The sequence below is a fragment of the Anopheles cruzii genome, chromosome 3 (genome assembly GCF_943734635.1).
Source record: "Anopheles cruzii chromosome 3, idAnoCruzAS_RS32_06, whole genome shotgun sequence".
NCBI classification, from domain to species: domain Eukaryota; kingdom Metazoa; phylum Arthropoda; class Insecta; order Diptera; family Culicidae; genus Anopheles; species Anopheles cruzii.
In genome coordinates, this window is record NC_069145.1 from 20,250,579 (window position 1) to 20,271,323 (window position 20,745).

Consider the following 20,745-nt stretch of genomic DNA (forward strand, 5'->3'; position numbering starts at 1 on the left):
TGCACTCACCAACCGGTGGTGGATGGATGTAAACAAAACTCGTCATCGCTCACGAGACGTTGAATCACATGTCAAAAAGGTAATGTTGGGGAAAAAAATTGATGATGGCCAGCAGAAAAGGAAGTTAATGATGGTTTTCACTAGGTATTCAAGTAACAATAACGAAATAACGAACACTATTTATATTTCTTTCACCCTCCGGCAAAATGGACCTCACCAATCCTCGATTCCCTCCATAAACTCCATTATGTTGGGGCACGCAGGCTACTTTATTTTGTATAATACATCATTTAGGACCAACCATAACAACAGACAATTAAACAATACACTTCCGGTAAGTCGATCAGCGCAGTTTTATGACGGTTTCGGCGTAGAAATTGGAGAAGGGAAAAAGAAACGGTGGATCTTATCTTCATGCCACCTTGGAGTGCACAGGCGACCTTCATATTTTGAGCACATTTAATCCATCATTTCGGAAGGATTTGCACAAATTTTCGTTCGTGGAAGCGGTGGTACTTGGGGGAAACTGCGCGATGTGATAAAAGATGAAAACAATGGACGATGCTGGCCGTAGTCTATAGTTGGGAATGTGGCCATCGTGTGTGCGTGCGTGTCTGAACTTGCACATCACCACCTGATCAGCTTAGGTTTCGACGTGTTCGGGTTTGTACCCATCCATGTCGGGAAGTGGGTTGCCCCATTCACGAGCCATGATCAGAATCGTATTTTGGTGCAGTTTCGGGCCAATCAGTGGGTTCATCTGCGCCATGTAGCAACACAACCAGCTGTAAGCAGGTAGATGAAGAAAGATCCGTCAGCGTAAAATACTAAAGCAGTGGGTAACATTTTACTCACAACAACCAGCAAGTTGCTGCCGTCAGTATCAGAACGCACTGGACAATCCTGCAGGACCATATGGACACGATTATTTGAGAAACAGCAGTGGATCAGTAATACACCAAGGCTACATACCCGCGGTTAGGGCCTTTCGGTGCGACAATTGGCAGTACAATTCCGACCACACCGAATATGGCAGAGAAAATAATGATTGGCAGCGCAGAAGCACCCATCGTTGTAGCGGGACTGCAATTAGGGGAGAATTTTGCACTTGAAACGCACTTTGAGCCACCCAAAATCGGTTCGATCGATTTTTGTGCCTCAGGAACGGGAATCAAGTGAGCGTTTTGAGGAAAATATCACATGACAAACATGACGTTTGTAAGCGAGAACAAAAAGAAAACAATGACGTCACTGATAAGTGTTGACAGTCGGAGTCGGACGATGTCGGAGTTCGATCGAATGGGGGGTTCCAAGTTTTGCCACCTGGGCATTGTTTACATTCTTGTTTACATAAAATACTATTGGTTTCTAGTTTCCGCCCAAAAACCCGTGAAAAATAAACGTAAATTAAACGATGCATTTTTACTGTAGTTATTGAAGGTGAAACAACATGGATCGTTCGTAGGCTTAACTTCGAGGTGAGACTCTGAAGAAAGTTTTTCTCAAGCGATCAATAGTGATCAATCGATCTGATTTGTTGATTGAAAATCAATTATTGTTTACGTGATGCGAAAAAGTTTGCGTTCGCGCCAGCCGTGAACTTTACTTATCTGTAGCCAGCGATGGTGCGCGTTCCGATCATTCAAATACCATTTTAAAAACCGTCTATTGACTCAACAAATCTTCCAACGTTATTGTGTTCGGACGCTTTCCTGGTGCGTTGTGGATCGTCAATAAAAATAGGTCAAATAGCTTGGTGTGCCAGAATTGAACTTATTAGGCCTTATTAACTCCAACAAAAGCTTGATTCTTTTGTTGGCAGCAACAATATGATTGAAATACTTAATTCACGACTGATAACAGTACGCAGAGAGAAATATTCTAGATTCACCTGGTGACCCGAAGTAATGCCAAACGGAAGTGTTTGCCAATTTGTGCTAATTGCATTTTCGTGGTGGCTAGAAAACGTTCATCGTATGAAGCGCATTCCATTTACACAACCAACATCGGCGTCGAAGGCATTCAGAACTGATAAAGCCTAAGTCCTAGGGCCCAGCGAATGCATTTTCATGCGAGTTACGCAATGGCGTGGCGTAAAACCATTGCTTCTCCGGATAGTATCCGGCGCCAACGAAACCGCACATTAACCCTAGCTGTGACTGATCCATTCACAAGGTGGATACTATAATAAGACAGGTTTTTTCCTGTAGCTTCTCATCAACTCCGCTACGTCGGATTAAAAGGGTTGAATGCAAACACAGCTGGTTCCTTTCGCGCCACTTCTTCGATCGCGCTGCAGGCGGTGATCAGTTGTTTGCCACGAATCCTCGCGAGTTCAGTATCTTTCCGGCGGCGATAGCGAACGGTTCAAACCGTGGCACGCATCTTGCGTGTTTGGTGAGTGTGTAAGCTGCTTCCTGTAAGCAGCTGTGGTTCATGATAGGGCACCGTAATCTCTATGGTAGTCCAATTATCCCTTTTGTGCCATTCCTGGGATCTGAGAATTCACTTCCGTCGTTCAGAGGCTTAACAACTGTAGAACAATTTCAACAACACAACCCAGAGGCGTAAAGGCGCGCTGGGGGAGAATAGAGTAGAAGTGCTTTGTTGTAACACCAGTTTTCAACGGCTCCTGGTTCGGTGAGTGGTGCAAGCTTTCCACAGCTTTCGTTTGTCGAACCTAGCGGCAAATGTGAAAACGAAAATTAGTGCAGTTTGTACACCGGACAAATTCAATAACGGATATGTCGTGCTCTTGGCAAAAGTTCACGGTTAGCCAGTTTTTCTGATCCTTGCTTCGCATCATTCAAATTTGAAATAACATTTTACCGAGCTGGAGGTGATATAAAATCCGTTTGAAGTGACCGTACATGTCAACCGGCGCTACTACTAGGCACCATTACCCGTCTTCATTACCCGGCACCCCTGTAGTAAGCGTCATAAGTGTTCAGATATGTTGATTGTCCCTGTGCTCATGCCACATGGATGGGATGATTAGCCGGTTGAGCCGGTTTTCACTTTTTATGAAAACAACAACATAGCCACAAAAACTGACCGATCATTGGGGCATGGTCTGTACCGAATGTGCCACATTTCTTTATTTATTAGCGTTACAAGACGACGAGTATGGAGTCTGCTGTAGTGATTCGCTTCGAATAACGCCCCATACTTATCCAATAAAACCTCTCTTGATGTAAAATAACAGTGAAGATTTGTTTGCTGCACGTGTTACTTTTTATCCAGTGTATTAAGTTGCTTGGCACGAGGCTGGTCTTGCAAGTAAGATTAGAAACAATAATACAATTCCAAACACATGTGATCGCTATCACACTCCGTTAGATCGCGAGTGCTACTGTTTTTAAGTAAACAATCATAGTGATGATAAGGATGCATTTTTTCTTGGTTATCTCACAGGATCTTTGTACTTCTGCTTCCATTGCTACGCAACATGCAAGGAGTTAAGAATAGCATTGCTCTTCTGAAATTAATAGACTCAAGTACAAAGTTGCTATACGTTCCGTTGGCATGTATTGTAAATTATCAGCTCAAGGCAGTGTCGAGACAGGCGAGTGATCGTTAATACTTCTTTCGGCTTACGATCTAAGAAAACACTGAACCTCACTGTTTCGACAGACGGTTGCAGATGGTATATCATTGCAGCTGTTGTAATACGAAATAAAAAAATATCATAAGAAACCAGCTCACACGAAGGCTTGGCGTACCATTTCACTTACTGAAAGCAAACCGATTGTAACCGGATTGTTCTCACAGTAGTTTCTCGTTTCCGTTTCAGGGATCGAAACTCCCAACTAGTAAACAATTGCCACCGGAAGTTAACACACACATCGGACAACGGTATGGGTCTATCGAGCATGGAACGTATCATACCGGGCACCCGATGGCTTCGTGGCTATACGGTGCAGTTTGCAGTGGCCGATCTAATCGCCGGCATTACAGTCGGGTTGACGGTTCTTCCGCAAGGATTAGCCTACGCTACGTTAGCTGGTCTACCTCCTCAGGTTCGTTGGATCAACTTCTGGGAGCAAACTCAGCCAAACTAACCACTCAATTATTTGCTTTTCCTTATAGTATGGGCTGTACTCGGCGTTCATTGGAGGCTTCGTATACGCGATGATAGGAAGTTGCCGCGAGGTCACGATTGGCCCGACCGCTCTTCTTTCGCTGATGACTAGTCGACACACGAGTCTCGGAACTGGTCCCGTACCGGAGTTTGCGATCCTTCTATGTTTCCTATCTGGTGTTGTGGAGCTACTAATGGCTGTCCTGCGGCTGGGAGTGTTGGTAGATCTGATTTCGCTTCCCGTTACGGTCGGCTTTACCTCAGCAACAGCACTGATTATCGTTGCATCGCAATTGAAAGCGTTACTCGGCATTGGTGGTAAATCCAGATCAGATTTTGTAAGTACCTTGCGGTACGTGATCGACAAAATTAGCGAAGTACGTTTGGCCGACACCATTCTGGGCATCGGTTCGATTGTGGTTCTGTTGGCTTTAAGGGTAAGATGGTAGAATATTTCGCCGTTGAGGGAAATTAAAAGTGCATTATACTTTCATGGGAATCTTTTCTTTCAGAAATTAAAGGATATCAAAACACCACCCGATGCGACGAGAGGACGAAAAATGTTTGGCCTTATGTGCTGGCTTATTGCTACTTCTCGTAATGCTCTCATCGTGGTAGCAACAAGCTTGTTAGCGTATTACTACGAGCAGGGTGGTGAAAAACCATTCATTCTCACCGGCACTGTTAAGTCCGGATTACCAGCCTTCCGATTACCATCATTCCGTATAGAGTTTCCTACGTCCGGAGGCCCGTTGCAGCTAGGGTACACCAACGTGCTCGCGGAACTGGGATCTTCGATCGTACTTGTGCCAATCATTGCCGTGCTCGGAAACGTAGCTATTTCAAAGGCCTTTGGTGGAAGCGGCATTAGTCCAACGCGCGAACTGGTGTCCCTGTCGTTGAGTAACATTTTCGGATCGTTCTTTGGTTCGATGCCAGTGACGGGCTCGTTCTCGCGCAGCGCCGTTAATCATGCAAGCGGCGTAAAGACCCCCATTGGTGGTATTTACACCGGGGCACTCGTGCTTCTGGCACTCGGTGTACTCACATCGTACTTTCAGTACATACCGAAAGCCGCCCTGAGTGCGGTCATCATATCGGCGGTCATATTTATGGTTGAATACGAAGTGGTACAGCCGCTGTGGCGTTGCAGTAAGCGCGAGTTGATACCGGGAGCGATCACATTTCTGCTGAGCCTGGCTCTTGGCGTCGAGATAGGACTTTTAGTCGGGGTGCTGGCGGATTTGGCGTTTGTCGTGTATCGAACAGCTCGTCCGGTAGTGTCCGTTAATGTTGAGAATACGGCTTCCGGCACACAGTATATTTCAATCCGTCCCACTCAAAGTTTCATCTACTTCCCCGCCGTCGAATGGGTGCGAAATGTTACGTCCAAAGCGATCAAACAACACGGAAACATTCCCGTCGTGTTCGATTGCCGCTTGGTGAATGGTGAGTCGTTTGTAGGAGTTTGATTGCTGTTATATTCACTTACTTTGTTCCGTTTTTCCACAGACTTCGATTATACTGCCGCCACAGGGTTGCAAATGCTACGGAAAGAGTTGGAAAAGAAACAGATACCGCTCATCATCATGTACGGTTCATCGAGTGAGGTGCACAAACTTTTGCAGGAAACGCTGAAGAGCAGTCTGTTGGAGGTGACGAATGATGAAGAACTGCAGAGACTATTGCACGATCTGTCCACCGAGGGAGGTAAGCATGAGTTGCGTGAAGTTGGGATTCCGCTCCTTCCGGTCGAACGCCAATCTGCACCTTTAGCCACGGTCGATGAATCATGAACCGTTTGTGTAATGTGTGTCTTCAGTTATCATTAACTAGTGTTTGTACTGCCCTTAAGTATTAACCCATCTTTACCCTTCCACCATAAGCAAAACACCATTTAGCATGATAAGCACATAAGAATTGATTTCTACGGGTAGAGTGTGTTCCGATCCTTTCTGTACATCTTTCCTCATGTCGATCATTCCAGGTGTCTGATCGAGAGGAGTGCGATACGCGCAGTAGAAAATTGTGCCTCGAATATACAGATCTCTATTGGCTACTGATTATTGAATTTATCGTTGAACTATACCATTCATTATCATTACCAGTACTAATATTGAAACAACTGCTTACGAGCTGTTTTCTTGTGCAATAAAGAACGCAAATTTAAGTAATGCTGTTTTTTTTACCGGTTTGGTGCTGAATTGGATTATTTGGATTGATTTATTGGATTTGATTGGATTATTTGGATTGATTGAACTATTTCATTGAATCCGAGTCGGAAATGTTGAGCATCCCTAGCGCAGCTATGGTGGGTTCGTTTTGTGCTTTTCTCCAGCGCGAGGTGAGTTTCGATTTCAACCCTCCGAAAAAGCAAAAGCCGCATTCCGAAGTGCGCACGCACACATTCTCTCCTCGGCGTTCGAAGTGAGGCTGTGTGCGTTTGTCCGGCCGGCATCCAAACCAGCGAACGAATTTCGCCATTCCAGTTCGTTCGAATCCGCAGCAGAAAGCAGAAAGTGCAGAGGTAAAGTGAGTTCGCCGCTTGTTGTCGAGCTAAAGTGCTGAACGCGGTTGTGTGAAACTAAGCTATAAATTGACCACCGTGGAATTCTTTTTGGTGTCTCTCGTGTTTTGTATCAAAATTGCAACAATCCATTACCCAAATTTCGGGTAGTTTGTGTAGTGCAGATGTCTGGAAAGTTCGGCCGCAGCGCCGTCTACGCACGCGTTTCCACGTGACACCGCAGCAGCTTAAAGCCGATCTGGTCAAAGTGCTGCAAATGGAACCACGACGGATCGATGTGTCCTTCTTTCGGCAGTCTATTAGCGCGGTTGAATGTGCAAATTATGGTTAATTTTGCTGTGTGAAATCTATCGTCCCGAATGTCAGTAAATGGGGCTCCTGCAAAGAGTCACTACCCCTTTCGTTTTTTTCGCAAAGCCTGTGGAGTTTACAGTCATGACTGGAGTACTTAAGAGCTTTTGCCCTACCCCATTATGTAAGCTTATTGATGTGACCCTTGGCCACCCTTACCTCGGTGGAAGATCCTTGGTTATCCTTTCTTAGGTTAGTGTATCGATAGCGGATTAGAAAGAAAAAAACTATATTTTCTTCTAATTCAATTAAGAGTAAAAGCTTCAATGAAGCAGAAGAACAAAACCGTTGGTTTCATTATAGACCTTTTATGCAGAAAGGATGTTCGTTCATCCTCTTTTACATAACCGGAAAGGCGCAGTGTGCCGCACTCCCAGACACCGAACGCTTTCGTCATTCTATCTTATCACCAACGGGACGTGGCTTAGTGCCAAGCGCCCGGTGATGAAACACACTGCTCCAAATACCTCTGGCCAACAGTGTAGTGTCTCCCCCCTGAACTTTATTGATTAAACAGTATGTAATCGTGCTGTTTTTGGCCAAAAAGTCTTAACCCTTGTTTCCGTTTGTTCATTCACCCTCAAGGACACGCTAGAGCGGAACAAGGATCGTCTGTTCCTCCCTTTCAACACGAGATCGCCAGAAAATCCTGATTATAAAAATGTTCACCGGTCTTCTGGATGCCGCCCGGAACTCACCCTTCCGCTCCCCGTTTACTCGCGTGCAGTGCGACGATGGCAGCGCACCATTGGCCACGGACAAGGCCGTAGTTCCCGCCCGCTCCATCCAGGCTGCCGCTAGCCACGAGGTGGAGTTCGGTTCGAACGAATTCTTTGGACTGTGCGCAGTCGGCGGTATCCTGTCATGCGGTCTGACCCACACTGCCGTCGTACCGCTAGATCTGGTCAAGTGCCGGCTGCAGGTCGATCAGGCCAAGTACAAGAATCTGTTCCACGGATTCAAGCTCACCGTCGCGGAGGAAGGTGCTCGCGGATTGGCCAAGGGATGGGCCCCAACGTTCTTCGGCTACTCGGCACAGGTAAGTTGCAGCGCCTTATCGTTTCTTATCTACTTATCATTTTCACGTGGCCGACGCTAGATGGGTGTTGGCCTTGGAATCTGCCTGCTGTTTGAAGGTTTACACATGCTCACTATTTTCCATGATCAAAGTCATGTGATGTTGTGCCATCTACTTCTATGCCAAGGAAGCGAGTTCTTTCGCCGTGAGTCGATGGCATTAAGAGACGTCTCACGACGGAGAACGAAGCTAACGTTCTTGGGTGGCGAATCGTTTCGCACGATTTGTTGGCGTAATTGAAGTGGCCTTGAGCCGATGCCACATGCACGAGATAGGTTGGCGAACGCTACGGGCTGCGTAAACCCCGTAATGTGGAGTGTAAGCATGTTGAATGGAAACGATCAGTACCTAGTCGCAGACATGTATGCGAAGTGATCATATGATTGACATGGTTATGAAATGTGGAGGTATTAGTTTTTCACTTTTGTTTTGTCCATCTTTGAGAGATTATTCGTATCAACAATTTAAAACACGCTTTTACGTGGAAGGATGAATATATTTTTATGTAAAATTTTATGTATGTTTTACTTTGAAATATGTTTTTTACTTGATTTATTTTAATTCTTTACTGAGGGATTTTCTATCATTATTCTAAAACATTTATCAACCGCCTCCAACTGCCAGTATTTAATATGTTTAGTATTTGATGGTCGATCCTTTCATGGTGATTTGATTTGATGCCGCTTACTAACGTCCATTGCGTCTTGTTGCAGGGTGCCTTCAAGTTCGGGCTTTACGAAGTATTCAAAATCCAGTACGCAAACATGATTGGCGAGGAGAATGCGTATCTGTACCGCACGTATGTGTACCTGGGTGCTTCCGCTTCCGCCGAGTTCTTTGCTGACATTGCACTGGCCCCGCTGGAGGCGGCCAAGGTGAAGATCCAAACGATGCCCGGTTATGCCACCACGATGCGTCAGGCGATGCCGAAAATGATGGGTGAGGAGGGCGTTATGGCCTTCTACAAAGGTCTGGTGCCGCTCTGGTGTCGCCAGATCCCGTACACGATGATGAAGTTCGCCTGCTTCGAGCGAACTGTTGAGCTGCTGTACAAGTACGTACCTGCGCGAAAATGTCCGTCGCTCCTTCTCCTAATGTCCGTTTTTCCAGGCATGTTGTTCCGAAGCCGCGTGACCAGTGCTCAAAGGGCGAGCAGCTGGTGGTCACCTTTGCTGCCGGTTACATTGCCGGTGTGTTCTGCGCTATTGTGTCGCATCCGGCCGATGTGGTTGTGTCGAAGCTGAACCAGGCCAAGGGATCTTCTGCGATCGATGTGGCCAAGAAACTCGGCTTCATGGGCATGTGGAATGGTCTGATGCCGCGTATCATCATGATCGGTACCTTGACCGCTCTGCAGTGGTTCATTTACGACGGTGTCAAGGTTGCCCTATCCATTCCCCGACCTCCGCCACCAGAGATGCCGGAATCGCTGAAAAAGAAGCTGAACGTGGAGTAAATGTTCATCACACCAGCCGTTGTCCAGTGGTGTATTCTTGTGTTTTTAGTGCGCTAACAGACATGTGGGAGAAGTGGTTGCCGATGGATGTGGTGTAGATTTGAGTGATGAAAGTGCAAGAGTGTACTGCGATCGTTTGTGGTGACTGACCGGATAGAATGATGAGGGACTGATACTGATGATTAATGCAAAGGACGAACCGCGCAGTGAAAAGATCAACGCAGGTGCGAAAGGGTGGTGTTATTAGTAGCGAATAAGTTTTTACACCTGAACGGCAAAGGTTCCGATGATCGATCGTTGAATAGAAAAGAAGAAAAGCAGAGGCAAACGAAAGTCAATTGTCTTAACCACCCAGCGCGTTCCTAGTAAACAGTATCGCGCGCAAGGAAAAGTACGCGTCAGGACGCGTGCGCATATCGCGGTCGCTTTTGTCGTTGGCATTCGGCCTGTTGTGGGCCGCTCCGCTTGGTCTCTGTGTGGTTCCGATTCGCGAATAAAATCGAAAACGTGCGAATTTCTGACGCCAAGTAAACATCATCTCGCATGCGTTCATTTTTCGTTGTGTTAGTAGCTGCGAGGTTGAGAAAGTCCCAATGGTTCTTCAAAGATTTCCAATGACCCCGGTGGCGAAACATCTGGTAATCTGTTCGTCTCATCATCAAGTTATGACGTCATGCCGTTTGAAATGTCAATTTTCGCGCTCGAACCGCAATGAGGGAATAATACAGGCGCCAGAACCTAGCGAACTAGAGAGAAAAAGAGAGATAATGTGGTGACCTATCAACCGTAGTATCATTCATCTCGAGTAGGTCTGTGCCGTGATAGGGCCAAACTTCGAAAGGATTGATTCTAGCCGAGTCCGTTTCCCGGCACTGAAACAGCTCTCGGATTCTCTCTATAAGTGCGCTCTCGTACTTCTGAAAAGATTTTTCTTCGCATCGGAAAATGTATGGCAAATGATCCGCTCGTGTTCTGGTACGGAAATTCTCACAGCACCACACGCACACACAAGTGTGCATTCTCTCTTTCTCTCTCCAATAACGAATGGTGCTCGGGCAACGGATGCACAGCGGGTGCAGCAGTAACAGCGGGGTGTGAAAAGGGACGAACCGGGCGTAGTAGCTCTGTAACCTACTAAACCGCGGATCAGAGCGACCTCAGCACGGACAGATCTCGCATCGCAAGCAGGCGACGACGACGACAAAAGGAAGGTAAAGTGTTAGGCAACAGCTGTACACCGCCGTACTGAAAAGCGATCAAAGTTGCCATTGGAAGTGTGAAAATGTGACAAAAGGGCGTTTGGCGTTAGTTTTGCAAATGGAAAATTCTACCCGTTGCTGATAATAGGTGTCAAACAGAATATTTGTGCAAATAGTGCAATTTTTATCCGTGTCCCGCGAGCCCCATTATCCAGCTCGCAGGACGAAGTGCCATCAATGATACTTGGAGCAGAGAAGAACCAACCAGAACGTAAGGTCGAAAGCAAAAGTTTGGCTTTTGCCGCGTTATGTAACAAGTGAATGGGCCGCCCGATGAGCGAAGGAAAAACAACGACAGCACCGACGTTTTTGTGAAAATCGTTCTTGAGAAAACGTGAGAATGAGCTCTCTGTTTAAAACCTGGATTGGAAATTAGGGCCCGTTGACGAATGGAGCGAAAGCGGGATATAAAAATCAGAACACTGGCTGGCGTCTCACACCACATGCCTGTCGCTATCGTGTGTCCTTGCACATTCGATCGTGGCGATGGAGATAAATTTAGCTGCCGCATGTCTAAAAGTGTGCTCTTTTGTACTTGAACTTGATTAGAAACAATCGAGTACGGATCGTAGGATGCTGCTGGCGAAAGCCAGAAACGCTGCGATTTTTTGTCTGCTTAACCCACGAAAACGACGGGTAGCAGCGAGAGCGAAAGTGTTACGGTCTGTCCCGAACTCGGTCCAAATTGAAGCGTATGTCGATACTACCGTAGTCATTCACCCGTGTGCTGTTGCTGGTGGTGACTCTTGTTGGCATTAGTGCCATGTCGGTTACGACAATCGGTTACGGTTTCAACTATTTTTACGAACCACCGATAGCAAAAAGAACCAATCCACAGCCAAGCGAAAAGCAGGTCATTATGCAACATTGAACTTTCGGGGGCACCACGAGCACGGGCGAAATTGGAAAGGAAGTGGTTTTGTTGCATCTCAACCCCGTTTCCGACGACCTCGGACTTCCTGCGGAATCTTTTTCATCACCGATGACGTTTAGCGAAGGGTTTTGTTTGTGGGCTTATATAATTTCGTTGGCGGTGATCTAATGTTTTCTCTTGGAACAGGACCACAGGAATCACTTCTGTTGCAACCACAGTCCGATAGTCCCGGCACGAAAATGTTCTCCTCACTGCTGGATGCTGCCCGCAACTCACCGTTCAAGAGCCCGTTCACCAAGGCACAGTGCGATGGGGCTGTCGGTGGTCCAGTGCGTGGCCGGTCGATTGCGGCGGCCGCCTCGGAAGAGGTGGAGTTCGGTTCGAAAAAATTCTTCCTGCTATGCGGTGTCGGCGGTATCATTTCGTGCGGTTCGACACACACCTTCGTCGTGCCGCTCGATCTGGTCAAGTGTCGGCTGCAGGTCGATCAGGCCAAGTACAAGAACGTGTTCCACGGCTTCAAGGTCACACTCGCCGAGGATGGTTCCCGTGGTCTGGTGAAGGGATGGGCGCCAACCTTCTTCGGTTACTCGGCACAGGTAAGAGGGGGCTCAGCCCACCGGATTTAATCCGTCTTGTACCGGCGCCTGAATGTCACGACAAGATTGCATGCACCTTGTTGCGATGACATTCTGCACTGCATCCTCTTATCAGCACAATTGTTGTGGGATTTAAAGCGCTCGTCGTTCACACATCTCGTTTGCAGGGTGCCTTCAAGTTCGGTCTGTATGAGGTGTTCAAGGTACAGTACGCCAACATGCTGGGCGAGGAGAACGCGTATCTGTACCGCACCTGGCTGTACCTGGGTGCGTCAGCCTCGGCAGAGTTCTTCGCCGATATGGCGCTGTCGCCGTTCGAGGCGGCCAAGGTGAAGATTCAAACTACTCCTGGCTACGCGAACACGCTGCGTGAAGCTATGCCGAAAATGATGGGCGAGGAGGGCATTATGGCCTTCTACAAGGGTCTGGTGCCGCTCTGGTGTCGCCAGATTCCGTACACCATGATGAAGTTCGCCTGCTTCGAGAAGACGGTGGAGTTGCTCTATGCGTAAGCATCGGAAACCATCTCGCGGTCCCGAAGCTAACGGGCATTGATTTCTCTCGTTGTTTCTTTTCAAAATCCTCTCTCCGTACACAGCTATGTGGTTCCGAAACCGCGCGACCAGTGCTCAAAGGGCGAGCAGTTGTTGGTCACGTTCGCCGCCGGTTACATTGCCGGTGTGTTCTGCGCTATTGTGTCGCATCCGGCCGATGTGGTTGTGTCGAAGCTGAACCAGGCCAAGGGATCTTCTGCGATCGATGTTGCCAAGCAGCTTGGCTTCATGGGCATGTGGAATGGTCTGATGCCGCGTATCATCATGATCGGTACCTTGACCGCTCTGCAGTGGTTCATCTACGACGGTGTGAAGGTTGCTCTGAACATCCCGCGTCCACCCCCGCCAGAGATGCCGGAATCGCTGAAAAAGAAGCTGGGAGTTCAATAAACTCATGTGACCTCCTTTACTCCTTTTTCTTCGCTTCTTGTCCACTCCCAACAATTCTTGTCCCATCGCAGCTTCATTTGTAACTCTATCCTCTTCCGTTGTGCCGAGGACGGGTGAACCGCACCAAATTGAAATCCCCCCACAACACAAACACACACACCTTAGAAGTGCATCTAATGCGATTAATGTTAAGAGAGACTACGAAGTGAACAAAGACGCGCGCGAGAACTGTATCCGTAGTGTACCGCAGCACATCGTGAGGAACATTCTATCTCCGCTTGGAGGGTGACGGCGTCATTTCCAGTATTTGTCGGTCCAGTCGGTGCCATCGATCGCACTACAACGGAAAGAGGCAGTGAGTGTGCACAAACGGGCAATTCAGACCACAAAAAGGCGTAAAATAAATCGAACACTAGGCGTTAAACGAGTACAGAGACGTGTGGTTCGTCTGTCAATGTTCTGTTAGTACTTTTTAGTTTTATTTGGTTTCATCCTGTTTTGCGTTTTGGTGACGATGTTCCTCAGCTTATTGTTGTAATCGTTGATGGTGGAGTAGTCATTTTTCCAGATATCTGAAAAAGAAATACGGAACAGCGTTTAGCTCATGAAGCCGTGAAACGGTTTGGTGTGAACGTTGTCCTCACCGTACAGCAGCTGGTTGAATATGTAAAACGACAGCATTGACTCCTTCACCAAACTGTAGCCGAGCTCGACGATAAGCGAATCGGTGAGAAAATCTTTCAGCACCAGTTCTAGGTTGCGGTTGTGTTTCAAGACGGTGGAGCTGATGAAGTTAACCTGTCAATGTTTACGCAAGCGATAAGAATGGGACCACATGTGGAATCTCGTAAGGGACACTTACAAACGATATGAACGAGTCCTGATCGGATGTGATGGACTCCTCCAACTCTTTGAGATCCTCGATACGATTGATAGGAAACTCTACCAGTTTCAGCTCCTCTTGCTCGACATATTCACCGACCAGCTCGGTGTCGGATTCGAGTTCAATCTTTAGCTCCAGCCCTTCCTCCAACGAGCTCCCGATGGGAACGCCACTGGACGACGGCAGGTTAGCGACGGTCGCTCCATTCGTTTGCTTATTCGTTTGTTCGAGAGCCTCTGCTTGCTGATTAAGCTGAACGATATGTTCCAGTTTCTTTTCGATTTCACCCAAACGGACAATGATCGATTTCAGGGTGGCCGGATCGAACGTGGTGCTGTGCGGATCGGCAAATGTTCTGGCGATTTTCTGTATCACGGCTGAAGGGGAATTGATTTTTGAGGAACCAGGCAAACCAGGCAGGCTTGAGGCAAACTTACAAATATCGTCCTCTTCAATATCTAGCGATTCGATGCTAGCGTTGGTGCGGAACTTTTTCACCTCTATTCGAATGTCGTCCGAAATGTTAAAGCTCCGAATAGTGGTCGAGATGTTGGACTGTACCACGTTCATGTTTCAGATTTACAGCCTTCGCTTAAACTCTCGCAAACTTCTCTATAATAAGACAACAACAACAACCCTCACAAACTAATCTTCGAATGATCCCAAACATTGTATTTGACCGTTTTGACAATATACATGACAGCTCGATCGACGTGCCTAATGATTGTGTCAATTGTTTGAACTGCATTTTCTTACCCAATTTCGTATCGCAGTGCTTCAACAGTTTATTAAAAAAAGGACTATGGGTTTAACTATGGGTTGGTCATATAAACCCATTTTCACATTCTGTTTTTTATTTTGGATTGTTCTTGTCCTTTGGCTGCACGTGAATCATCACTTTAATTGCTCCGCCAAGTCCATGTCGCGCAGTGTTAAAAGCTTCGGCAGTTTCCTCGATGTTGAAGTGGTGTGTAATGAGACGTTTCACATTAATCTTACCGCTTGCTACCAGACTCAAAGCAGCAGGATAACTGAAATCAAGCATGTCGCGATGGTTAGTCAAAACATCACCATGTTACAAGGCGAAATACCTTAGCAATACTTACTCGTTACAGTAACGGAATACCCCGCGAACATCCACCTCTCGGACTAGGGCAGTAACCAGCGGCACTTTGACCTCTGCTGCTCCCATTCCCACGATGACACTGCATCCTCCCGGTTTGGTAGCCAAAAACGAAAGCCTAACCGTAGCTGCCACACCACTGCAGTCGATGGTTTTGTCTGGGGCACAACCCATTCGATCGTGGATGAGTTTAACCAGCTCCGGCTCGGAAATGTCCTTCGGAATGAGAAACGTTTCATCGGCACCTAGCTCTTTAGCCACATCGAGCCGATTCTGAAGTAAATCGGTAATGAGCACTTTGTCTGCTCCCATCTGTTTGGCCACGATCAAGGTAACCAGTCCGATTGGTCCAGCACCGAGCACCAGCACGTGCGAGCCAAGTCCAACTCCGGCCCTGCGACACGCGTGCACACCGACCGACAGCGGTTCCAGCAGTGCTCCTTCCTCCATGGTGACGTGGTCAGGCAGCTTATAGCAAAAATCTGCCGGATGTGTATAGTACCGAGTGAGATTGCCGTCGCACGGCGGTGTGGCACAGAAGATCATATCCGGACACAGGTTGTAGTCACCGGCCTTGCAGTACTCGCACACGCGACACCCATAGCCAGGCTCGATCGCTACACGATCGCCCACTTTCAGCGACTTAACGTTGGCACCCAGTTTCGCTACGATTCCTGCTGCCTCGTGACCACAAATCATCGGTTTCTTCACGATAAAGTCTCCAATACGGCCCGCCACCAGGTAGTGCACGTCGGAACCACAGATACCGACGCAATCCATTTCCAGCAGCACCTCTGGGAAAAGGAATAGGAATCTGCTATTCGGACACCAAAGAAAGGGATGGGCTCGTTTACATACCATCGTCTTTCGGTACAGGAATAGGTCGTTGTTCAAGGCGCAGATCTTCGATGCCATACAGGACAGCGGTGAGGTTATCCTTCTTGCTAGCCATCGTTCGTAATCACCAGGAGAAGCCTGCTGCTGGGATGCCTGCCGTAGTAGTTCAGCTCTGAACGCAAACTGGCGATCGGGCGTGGTACAGTGCCTTCCTTTATCTGTATCAGCCAATGTTATTAATTATTATTTTATTGCATTCTGCTGCGATGGTTCATGTGTGCGTACAACGGCCTGATAACCGGGCAATAAACATATCGCCAGTGTTCGTATTGGCGTTGTGTCGGAGTGGCAGTGTAATGAATTGATGGTTCAATTTGCCAAGCGTTTCTTATGTAGGACGTTAAGGACACTATAGTAGCGAAACGAAAGAATTGATGCCAAGCTTCACGTATTGCAGTAGAATGTTTAATTTTGCATACTTGGAAGCCTGTTAGTATGAGGTTTAAAGTATAAACGGATGAAAGCAAGCAATTAGAACGTCATGCGGCACACTCTCGGAAGATAAACACAATTAACTTACATTGCAATCAAACACCTCCTTGATAATGCGTCGTTATTGGTTGTGAAGCGGCGTTTACTTTAAAACATTCGCAGCCTTCTGCTAAAACGACACAAATGTTTTGGTTCCAGCGAATTTGTTTTCCAGGTTTTGTTATGATTGCGTTGATTATAGCTAACTTTGACATGCCGACTGCAGAAGGATGCGTGCCTGATGATTGTGTTTATCTTAACAACGAATCCTGTCTCCCGGATCTTCGATTTCAAATTAAAACTACTTTACCAGAGCACTAAAGTCTCTCCTGATGTGTGGAATGATGAGGCTTAAGTATATAAATGTTGATTATTAAAAATAGTTCTGTTAACTGCAAGCAACATTTCTACTGGGAGTGACACAATTCACCTCTGAATAATGGCTCCCGGAGGTAGTGATCTAAATGATTAAAACCTTACGATCGTTAGAGGAATGCTCTCGCCCTTGTACAGCCCTGGATTGCTGGAGGTTTTGCTATGGGAGGGCAAGAATCAACTGATTAGCAAATCACGTGACTTGATGTCCTCTCCGGGCACATTGCTGCTTCGTTTGTTGCACACACATTAGCTGATTATTGATGATTGATCTTAACGGGCGATCGCGCTTAATGCAGCACTGCTTCACAGTTTCATGGGGTCGTTTGAGCGATACATAAACGTTGGCTACTGGATGCTCCAACGGCATTCTCGGATTTGAAGCGATCTGTGCATCAGCGTGCAGTGATGGCGCAGAACAAGCTACCCAATCTGGCCGCGGTAGTGCACGGTGTCGATGATTTTCGAGTGGTGAGTCTGCATTTTGACCAATCGTTGAAACCGGCTGAACTGATCGCATGCATTCAACTTCAACTAGGAACAAATACCGATGCCGAAGCCGCTCGACCATGAGGTCCTTCTTCAGATGGACTGCGTAGGGATCTGCGGGTCGGATGTGCACTACGTATCGCACGGTGGATTCGGAGACTACAAACTGAAAGAGCCGCTGGTTTTAGGCCACGAAGGTTCCGGTGTGGTTGTGGGGGTTGGCAGTGCTGTGACCAATTTGAAGGTGGGGGACCGTGTAGCCATCGAACCGGCAATCGGCTGTGGTCGATGCCGGCAGTGTAAGGCCGGTCGGTACAACCTTTGCCCGGATGGGATCTACTGTGCAACAACGGCCCAGGGGAATCTGTGCAACTACTACACCCATGCGGCCGACTGCTGCTTCAAACTTCCACCGAACGTAACGATGGAGGAGGGTGCTTTGCTGGAACCGCTGGCCGTTGCGGTGCACTGCTGTCGCCGCGCTGGAGTACGGCTCGGTAACACGGTGCTAGTTCTTGGAGCGGGGCCGATCGGACTGGTCACGCTGATGGTGGCGAAGGCAATGGGTGCAGCCAGGACATGTGTGATTGATCTGATGGAGAGTAAGCTGGAGGTGGCCAAAACCCTTGGTGCCGACGCCACTTTAGCTGTCAGTGGCCACGAGAGTGAAGAGGACATTGTGAAAAGAATCCACCTCCTGCTCGGGGGAGCTCCAGATATTAGTATAGAGTGTACAGGTGCGGAAGCGTGCGTTCGACTCGGTATACTGTCAACGGTAGCCGGTGGAGTCCTTATGCTGGTCGGTATCGGAACGATCGATCAACGGATTCCCATTACGACGGCCCTAGTGCACGAGATCGACATTCGGACCGCGTTTCGGTACGCAAACTGTTATCCGGCAGCACTGGCCTTGGTCGCTAATGGGACCATCGATGCCCGGAAGCTAATCACTCATCACTACGATTTGCGCGAGTCTGTGGCAGCGTTCGAAACATCCCGGTACGGCCTGGATGGCGCCATTAAGGTTATGATCCACTGTCAGCCGCGGAACAAAAACAATCCCCAGCGGAAGTTTTAGGTGCACCATATGGTGGTGGTGGCTGTAAATAAATGGAATTTATTGTAGTTTGCGCAGTGTTTGTGATATATGAGTCACGTGGTGAAGCTACAAGCCGTTCCCGCCGTATCAGCTGTTTATGTATGCCCTAGTCGCTTCCCCCTGCTTGCACAGGATCACTATTGCCGCGATGCCGGTGATAAGTGCAGCAACGCAAAAGTATTATAATATTTGTTGTGTGTAGTTTCTCTGTCCGCCAATGGTCCTTTGGGGGTTATTTGTAGAATTAGGGATTAGGAGAAGGCGCGGGTTTCATTCGCGTCATACGGACAATCGTCGGCACACGGCACCAACAGAGGAACCGACTGTGCCCGCGACCAGTTCTCCCGGCGACGATACGCTCTTCAAGTGCTGGTCACCTCCGGGGGGTGCTGTCAATACTGTTTGATTAGATAACCTTTGGCTTCCAGATAGCTCTCGCTGGTGCACGTGGGTTAAGTCATAGGTTAAGACTACACACACCATCGGGTATGGTTCGCGCTGTTTGTACAGCATTCTAATCCCCGAATCCCATCACCTCATTACTACATCATTTTGCTGTCGGTCATAAATTTATTTCGCTACTCGTTCCTTTGATTAAATAACGTCGTTGATTCGCAATAAAGTGCACCTCAATCGGATCGGTGGCTTATCGGTGGTCATTATGCGTGCTATATGGACAGCGCGTCGCCACCGTGGAAGGTGGAAAGAATCCACGATCTTTGACATGGCCCAGCGATCTTCGGAGCATGCCAAGCGAACGTGATCATCGACATGGTATAAAAGAATGGTAAACAGGATGCCATTGGCACAGTCTTCGGTTTCCTGTTCCTGCTTCGCCTTGTCCATTAGCGCAGTCTTAGTCCAATTATAATGGCTCCACCACAGCAGAATATGGCCGCTGTCTGCTACGGCCGGGACGACTTACGCCTGGTGGCTATTCCGATTCCTGAGCCAGCCTTCAACGAGGTTGTACTGGAGGTAGACACCTGTGGCATTTGTGGAACAGATGTTCATTTCCTTAAGGAAGGTGGATTCGGTGATCAGAAGCTGATTCGTCCACTGGTGCTTGGCCACGAGTCGGCTGGAGTAGTGCGCAAGGTGGGCAGTTCAGTGACCCATCTGAAGGTGGGCGATCGGGTAGCGATCGAACCGGCGGCTGGCTGTCGAGTGTGTGACCTTTGCAAGGCGGGCAAGTACAACATCTGCCTGAATGGCAAGCACTGTCCGACGAAAAACCACGACGGAAACTGCTCGAATTACTTTGCCCACTACGCGGACTGTTGCTTCAAGATGCCAGATCACATGACAATGGAAGAGGGTGCCCTGTTGGAACCACTGGCCGTCGGTGTGTACGCAGGTCGGCAAGCGAACATCCGGCTCGGTAGCAGCGTCGTCATATTTGGAGCAGGGCCAATCGGCTTGATTTGTCTCATTGTGGCCAAGGCAATGGGGGCCACCAGAACCGTCGTTCTAGATTTGGCAAAGGCAGCCAAACGGTTGGACATGGCGAAGAAGCTTGGTGCCACGGCCACGGTTCCGATCGCCGCCACCGACAAGGAAGATGATCTCGTGAAACGGATCCATGAGGCACTCGGTGGGCCAGCGGACCGTGTGCTAGAGTGCAGTGGCTCCCAATCGGGTATGCGCGTGGCCATTAAGGCAACCAGAAATGCGGGCGTCGTGTGTCTGGTCGGTTTGGGTAACGAAGAAGTGCAGCTACCAATGGTGGATGCCATTTCCCGTGAAATCCAAATCATTACCGTCATGCGGTACAACCACGAGTAAGTCGAGTTTCATATGTTTGGCCTTGACCGTCGAGTTTTATACGATATATCCTTTTTGTCTCCTTCAGCTATCCTGCTGCGATGGAAATTGTGTCCAGCGGGTACGTTAATGTGAAGCCACTGGTATCACACCATTTTGATCTGAAAGACGTAAACGAGGCGTTCCGCGTTGCTGCATCCGGGGAAGGTTACAAAGTTATGGTTCACCTTACGCCAAGGGACAGCAACAACACCAAGAAGTTTATTAATTAAGTGTGACTTCTGCTTTTGCTTTGAAAAAACGATAACGATATTCGATTTCAAGCGAGGGCCTGTGGTAGACAGCCGCTTCAACGGTAGCTGATAAATAAAATGCTTATCTGATGGCACCTGGCTCTCTCAATAATAGCAGCGTGATATATTATCTTACCGGCCACGGTGTGATTATGTGTAAACGCAAGCGCAATGGAACACGG

The 20,745-nt window shown here is 48.0% G+C and overlaps 8 protein-coding genes across 11 annotated transcripts; 5 read left to right on the forward strand and 3 right to left on the reverse strand.

Annotated features, from left to right (window-relative positions):
• Positions 1–228: 228 nt before the first annotated feature.
• Positions 229–1,192, reverse strand: LOC128272075 (V-type proton ATPase subunit e 2-like). The gene is made up of 3 exons (XM_053009805.1): positions 973–1,192; positions 856–903; positions 229–785 (listed from the first exon to the last, which is right to left on the reverse strand). Exons 1-3 carry the CDS (start codon positions 1,068–1,070, stop codon positions 644–646), a joined length of 288 nt encoding a protein of 95 aa, XP_052865765.1. The 5' UTR covers positions 1,071–1,192; the 3' UTR covers positions 229–643.
• Positions 1,193–1,378: 186 nt separating this feature from the next.
• Positions 1,379–6,237, forward strand: LOC128271879 (sodium-independent sulfate anion transporter). 3 transcript variants are annotated; one of them, XM_053009553.1, is made up of 5 exons: positions 1,379–1,478; positions 3,794–4,019; positions 4,090–4,518; positions 4,594–5,530; positions 5,594–6,237. In XM_053009553.1, the coding sequence occupies exons 2-5, from the start codon at positions 3,858–3,860 to the stop codon at positions 5,875–5,877; spliced, it is 1,812 nt and encodes a 603-aa protein (XP_052865513.1). In that variant the 5' UTR covers positions 1,379–1,478; positions 3,794–3,857; the 3' UTR covers positions 5,878–6,237. The 3 variants fall into 3 exon arrangements, with proteins under 3 accessions (XP_052865513.1, XP_052865511.1, XP_052865510.1); XM_053009551.1 differs by lacking the exon at positions 1,379–1,478 and adding an exon at positions 2,308–2,397; XM_053009550.1 differs by lacking the exon at positions 1,379–1,478 and adding an exon at positions 2,503–2,640.
• Positions 6,238–6,509: 272 nt separating this feature from the next.
• Positions 6,510–10,030, forward strand: LOC128274119 (phosphate carrier protein, mitochondrial-like). 2 transcript variants are annotated; one of them, XM_053012211.1, is made up of 4 exons: positions 6,510–6,608; positions 7,545–7,998; positions 8,751–9,091; positions 9,148–10,030. In XM_053012211.1, the coding sequence occupies exons 2-4, from the start codon at positions 7,621–7,623 to the stop codon at positions 9,491–9,493; spliced, it is 1,065 nt and encodes a 354-aa protein (XP_052868171.1). In that variant the 5' UTR covers positions 6,510–6,608; positions 7,545–7,620; the 3' UTR covers positions 9,494–10,030. The 2 variants fall into 2 exon arrangements, with proteins under 2 accessions (XP_052868171.1, XP_052868172.1); XM_053012212.1 differs by having other exon boundaries at positions 6,595–6,613.
• A 539-nt stretch (positions 10,031–10,569) lies between these two features.
• On the forward strand, positions 10,570–13,605 carry LOC128272861 (phosphate carrier protein, mitochondrial-like). Its single transcript, XM_053010744.1, has 4 exons — positions 10,570–10,704; positions 11,813–12,225; positions 12,393–12,733; positions 12,824–13,605. The coding sequence occupies exons 2-4, from the start codon at positions 11,866–11,868 to the stop codon at positions 13,167–13,169; spliced, it is 1,047 nt and encodes a 348-aa protein (XP_052866704.1). The 5' UTR covers positions 10,570–10,704; positions 11,813–11,865; the 3' UTR covers positions 13,170–13,605.
• On the reverse strand, positions 13,603–14,722 carry LOC128272862 (uncharacterized). The gene is made up of 4 exons (XM_053010745.1): positions 14,490–14,722; positions 14,032–14,429; positions 13,814–13,967; positions 13,603–13,741 (listed from the first exon to the last, which is right to left on the reverse strand). The coding sequence occupies exons 1-4, from the start codon at positions 14,620–14,622 to the stop codon at positions 13,632–13,634; spliced, it is 795 nt and encodes a 264-aa protein (XP_052866705.1). The 5' UTR covers positions 14,623–14,722; the 3' UTR covers positions 13,603–13,631.
• Positions 14,723–14,859: 137 nt separating this feature from the next.
• LOC128272860 (sorbitol dehydrogenase-like) lies at positions 14,860–16,208 on the reverse strand. The gene is made up of 3 exons (XM_053010743.1): positions 16,034–16,208; positions 15,159–15,969; positions 14,860–15,083 (listed from the first exon to the last, which is right to left on the reverse strand). Exons 1-3 carry the CDS (start codon positions 16,125–16,127, stop codon positions 14,906–14,908), a joined length of 1,083 nt encoding a protein of 360 aa, XP_052866703.1. The 5' UTR covers positions 16,128–16,208; the 3' UTR covers positions 14,860–14,905.
• A 1,046-nt stretch (positions 16,209–17,254) lies between these two features.
• On the forward strand, positions 17,255–18,526 carry LOC128271538 (sorbitol dehydrogenase-like). The gene is made up of 2 exons (XM_053009112.1): positions 17,255–17,389; positions 17,457–18,526. The coding sequence occupies exons 1-2, from the start codon at positions 17,327–17,329 to the stop codon at positions 18,483–18,485; spliced, it is 1,092 nt and encodes a 363-aa protein (XP_052865072.1). The 5' UTR covers positions 17,255–17,326; the 3' UTR covers positions 18,486–18,526.
• An 837-nt stretch (positions 18,527–19,363) lies between these two features.
• LOC128269714 (sorbitol dehydrogenase-like) lies at positions 19,364–20,743 on the forward strand. The gene is made up of 2 exons (XM_053007106.1): positions 19,364–20,287; positions 20,359–20,743. Exons 1-2 carry the CDS (start codon positions 19,377–19,379, stop codon positions 20,540–20,542), a joined length of 1,095 nt encoding a protein of 364 aa, XP_052863066.1. The 5' UTR covers positions 19,364–19,376; the 3' UTR covers positions 20,543–20,743.
• The last annotated feature ends 2 nt before the right edge of the window (positions 20,744–20,745 follow it).

Excerpts from the sequence above, each read along its gene's own strand:
- LOC128272075 (XM_053009805.1), bottom strand. The coding sequence starts at position 1,070 with ATGGGTGCTTCTGCGCTGCCAATCATTATTTTCTCTGCCATATTCGGT. Across the intron at positions 904-972 it reads CCGAAAGGCCCTAACCGCGG|GATTGTCCAGTGCGTTCTGA; the intron begins GTATGTAGCCTT and ends ATGGTCCTGCAG. Across the intron at positions 786-855 it reads GCAGCAACTTGCTGGTTGTT|CTGGTTGTGTTGCTACATGG; the intron begins GTGAGTAAAATG and ends ACCTGCTTACAG.
- LOC128271879 (XM_053009553.1), top strand. The coding sequence starts at position 3,858 with ATGGGTCTATCGAGCATGGAACGTATCATACCGGGCACCCGATGGCTT. Across the intron at positions 4,020-4,089 it reads TAGCTGGTCTACCTCCTCAG|TATGGGCTGTACTCGGCGTT; the intron begins GTTCGTTGGATC and ends TTTTCCTTATAG. Across the intron at positions 4,519-4,593 it reads TGGTTCTGTTGGCTTTAAGG|AAATTAAAGGATATCAAAAC; the intron begins GTAAGATGGTAG and ends CTTTTCTTTCAG.
- LOC128274119 (XM_053012211.1), top strand. The coding sequence starts at position 7,621 with ATGTTCACCGGTCTTCTGGATGCCGCCCGGAACTCACCCTTCCGCTCC. Across the intron at positions 7,999-8,750 it reads TCTTCGGCTACTCGGCACAG|GGTGCCTTCAAGTTCGGGCT; the intron begins GTAAGTTGCAGC and ends GTCTTGTTGCAG. Across the intron at positions 9,092-9,147 it reads ACTGTTGAGCTGCTGTACAA|GCATGTTGTTCCGAAGCCGC; the intron begins GTACGTACCTGC and ends CCGTTTTTCCAG.
- LOC128272861 (XM_053010744.1), top strand. The coding sequence starts at position 11,866 with ATGTTCTCCTCACTGCTGGATGCTGCCCGCAACTCACCGTTCAAGAGC. Across the intron at positions 12,226-12,392 it reads TCTTCGGTTACTCGGCACAG|GGTGCCTTCAAGTTCGGTCT; the intron begins GTAAGAGGGGGC and ends TCTCGTTTGCAG. Across the intron at positions 12,734-12,823 it reads ACGGTGGAGTTGCTCTATGC|CTATGTGGTTCCGAAACCGC; the intron begins GTAAGCATCGGA and ends CTCCGTACACAG.
- LOC128272862 (XM_053010745.1), bottom strand. The coding sequence starts at position 14,622 with ATGAACGTGGTACAGTCCAACATCTCGACCACTATTCGGAGCTTTAAC. Across the intron at positions 13,968-14,031 it reads AGGACTCGTTCATATCGTTT|GTTAACTTCATCAGCTCCAC; the intron begins GTAAGTGTCCCT and ends AAACATTGACAG. Across the intron at positions 13,742-13,813 it reads ATTCAACCAGCTGCTGTACG|ATATCTGGAAAAATGACTAC; the intron begins GTGAGGACAACG and ends TTTCTTTTTCAG.
- LOC128272860 (XM_053010743.1), bottom strand. The coding sequence starts at position 16,127 with ATGGCTAGCAAGAAGGATAACCTCACCGCTGTCCTGTATGGCATCGAA. Across the intron at positions 15,970-16,033 it reads TCCTGTACCGAAAGACGATG|AGGTGCTGCTGGAAATGGAT; the intron begins GTATGTAAACGA and ends TCCTTTTCCCAG. Across the intron at positions 15,084-15,158 it reads GTATTCCGTTACTGTAACGA|TTATCCTGCTGCTTTGAGTC; the intron begins GTAAGTATTGCT and ends GCTTGATTTCAG.
- LOC128271538 (XM_053009112.1), top strand. The coding sequence starts at position 17,327 with ATGGCGCAGAACAAGCTACCCAATCTGGCCGCGGTAGTGCACGGTGTC. Across the intron at positions 17,390-17,456 it reads GTGTCGATGATTTTCGAGTG|GAACAAATACCGATGCCGAA; the intron begins GTGAGTCTGCAT and ends AACTTCAACTAG.
- LOC128269714 (XM_053007106.1), top strand. The coding sequence starts at position 19,377 with ATGGCTCCACCACAGCAGAATATGGCCGCTGTCTGCTACGGCCGGGAC. Across the intron at positions 20,288-20,358 it reads GTCATGCGGTACAACCACGA|CTATCCTGCTGCGATGGAAA; the intron begins GTAAGTCGAGTT and ends TGTCTCCTTCAG.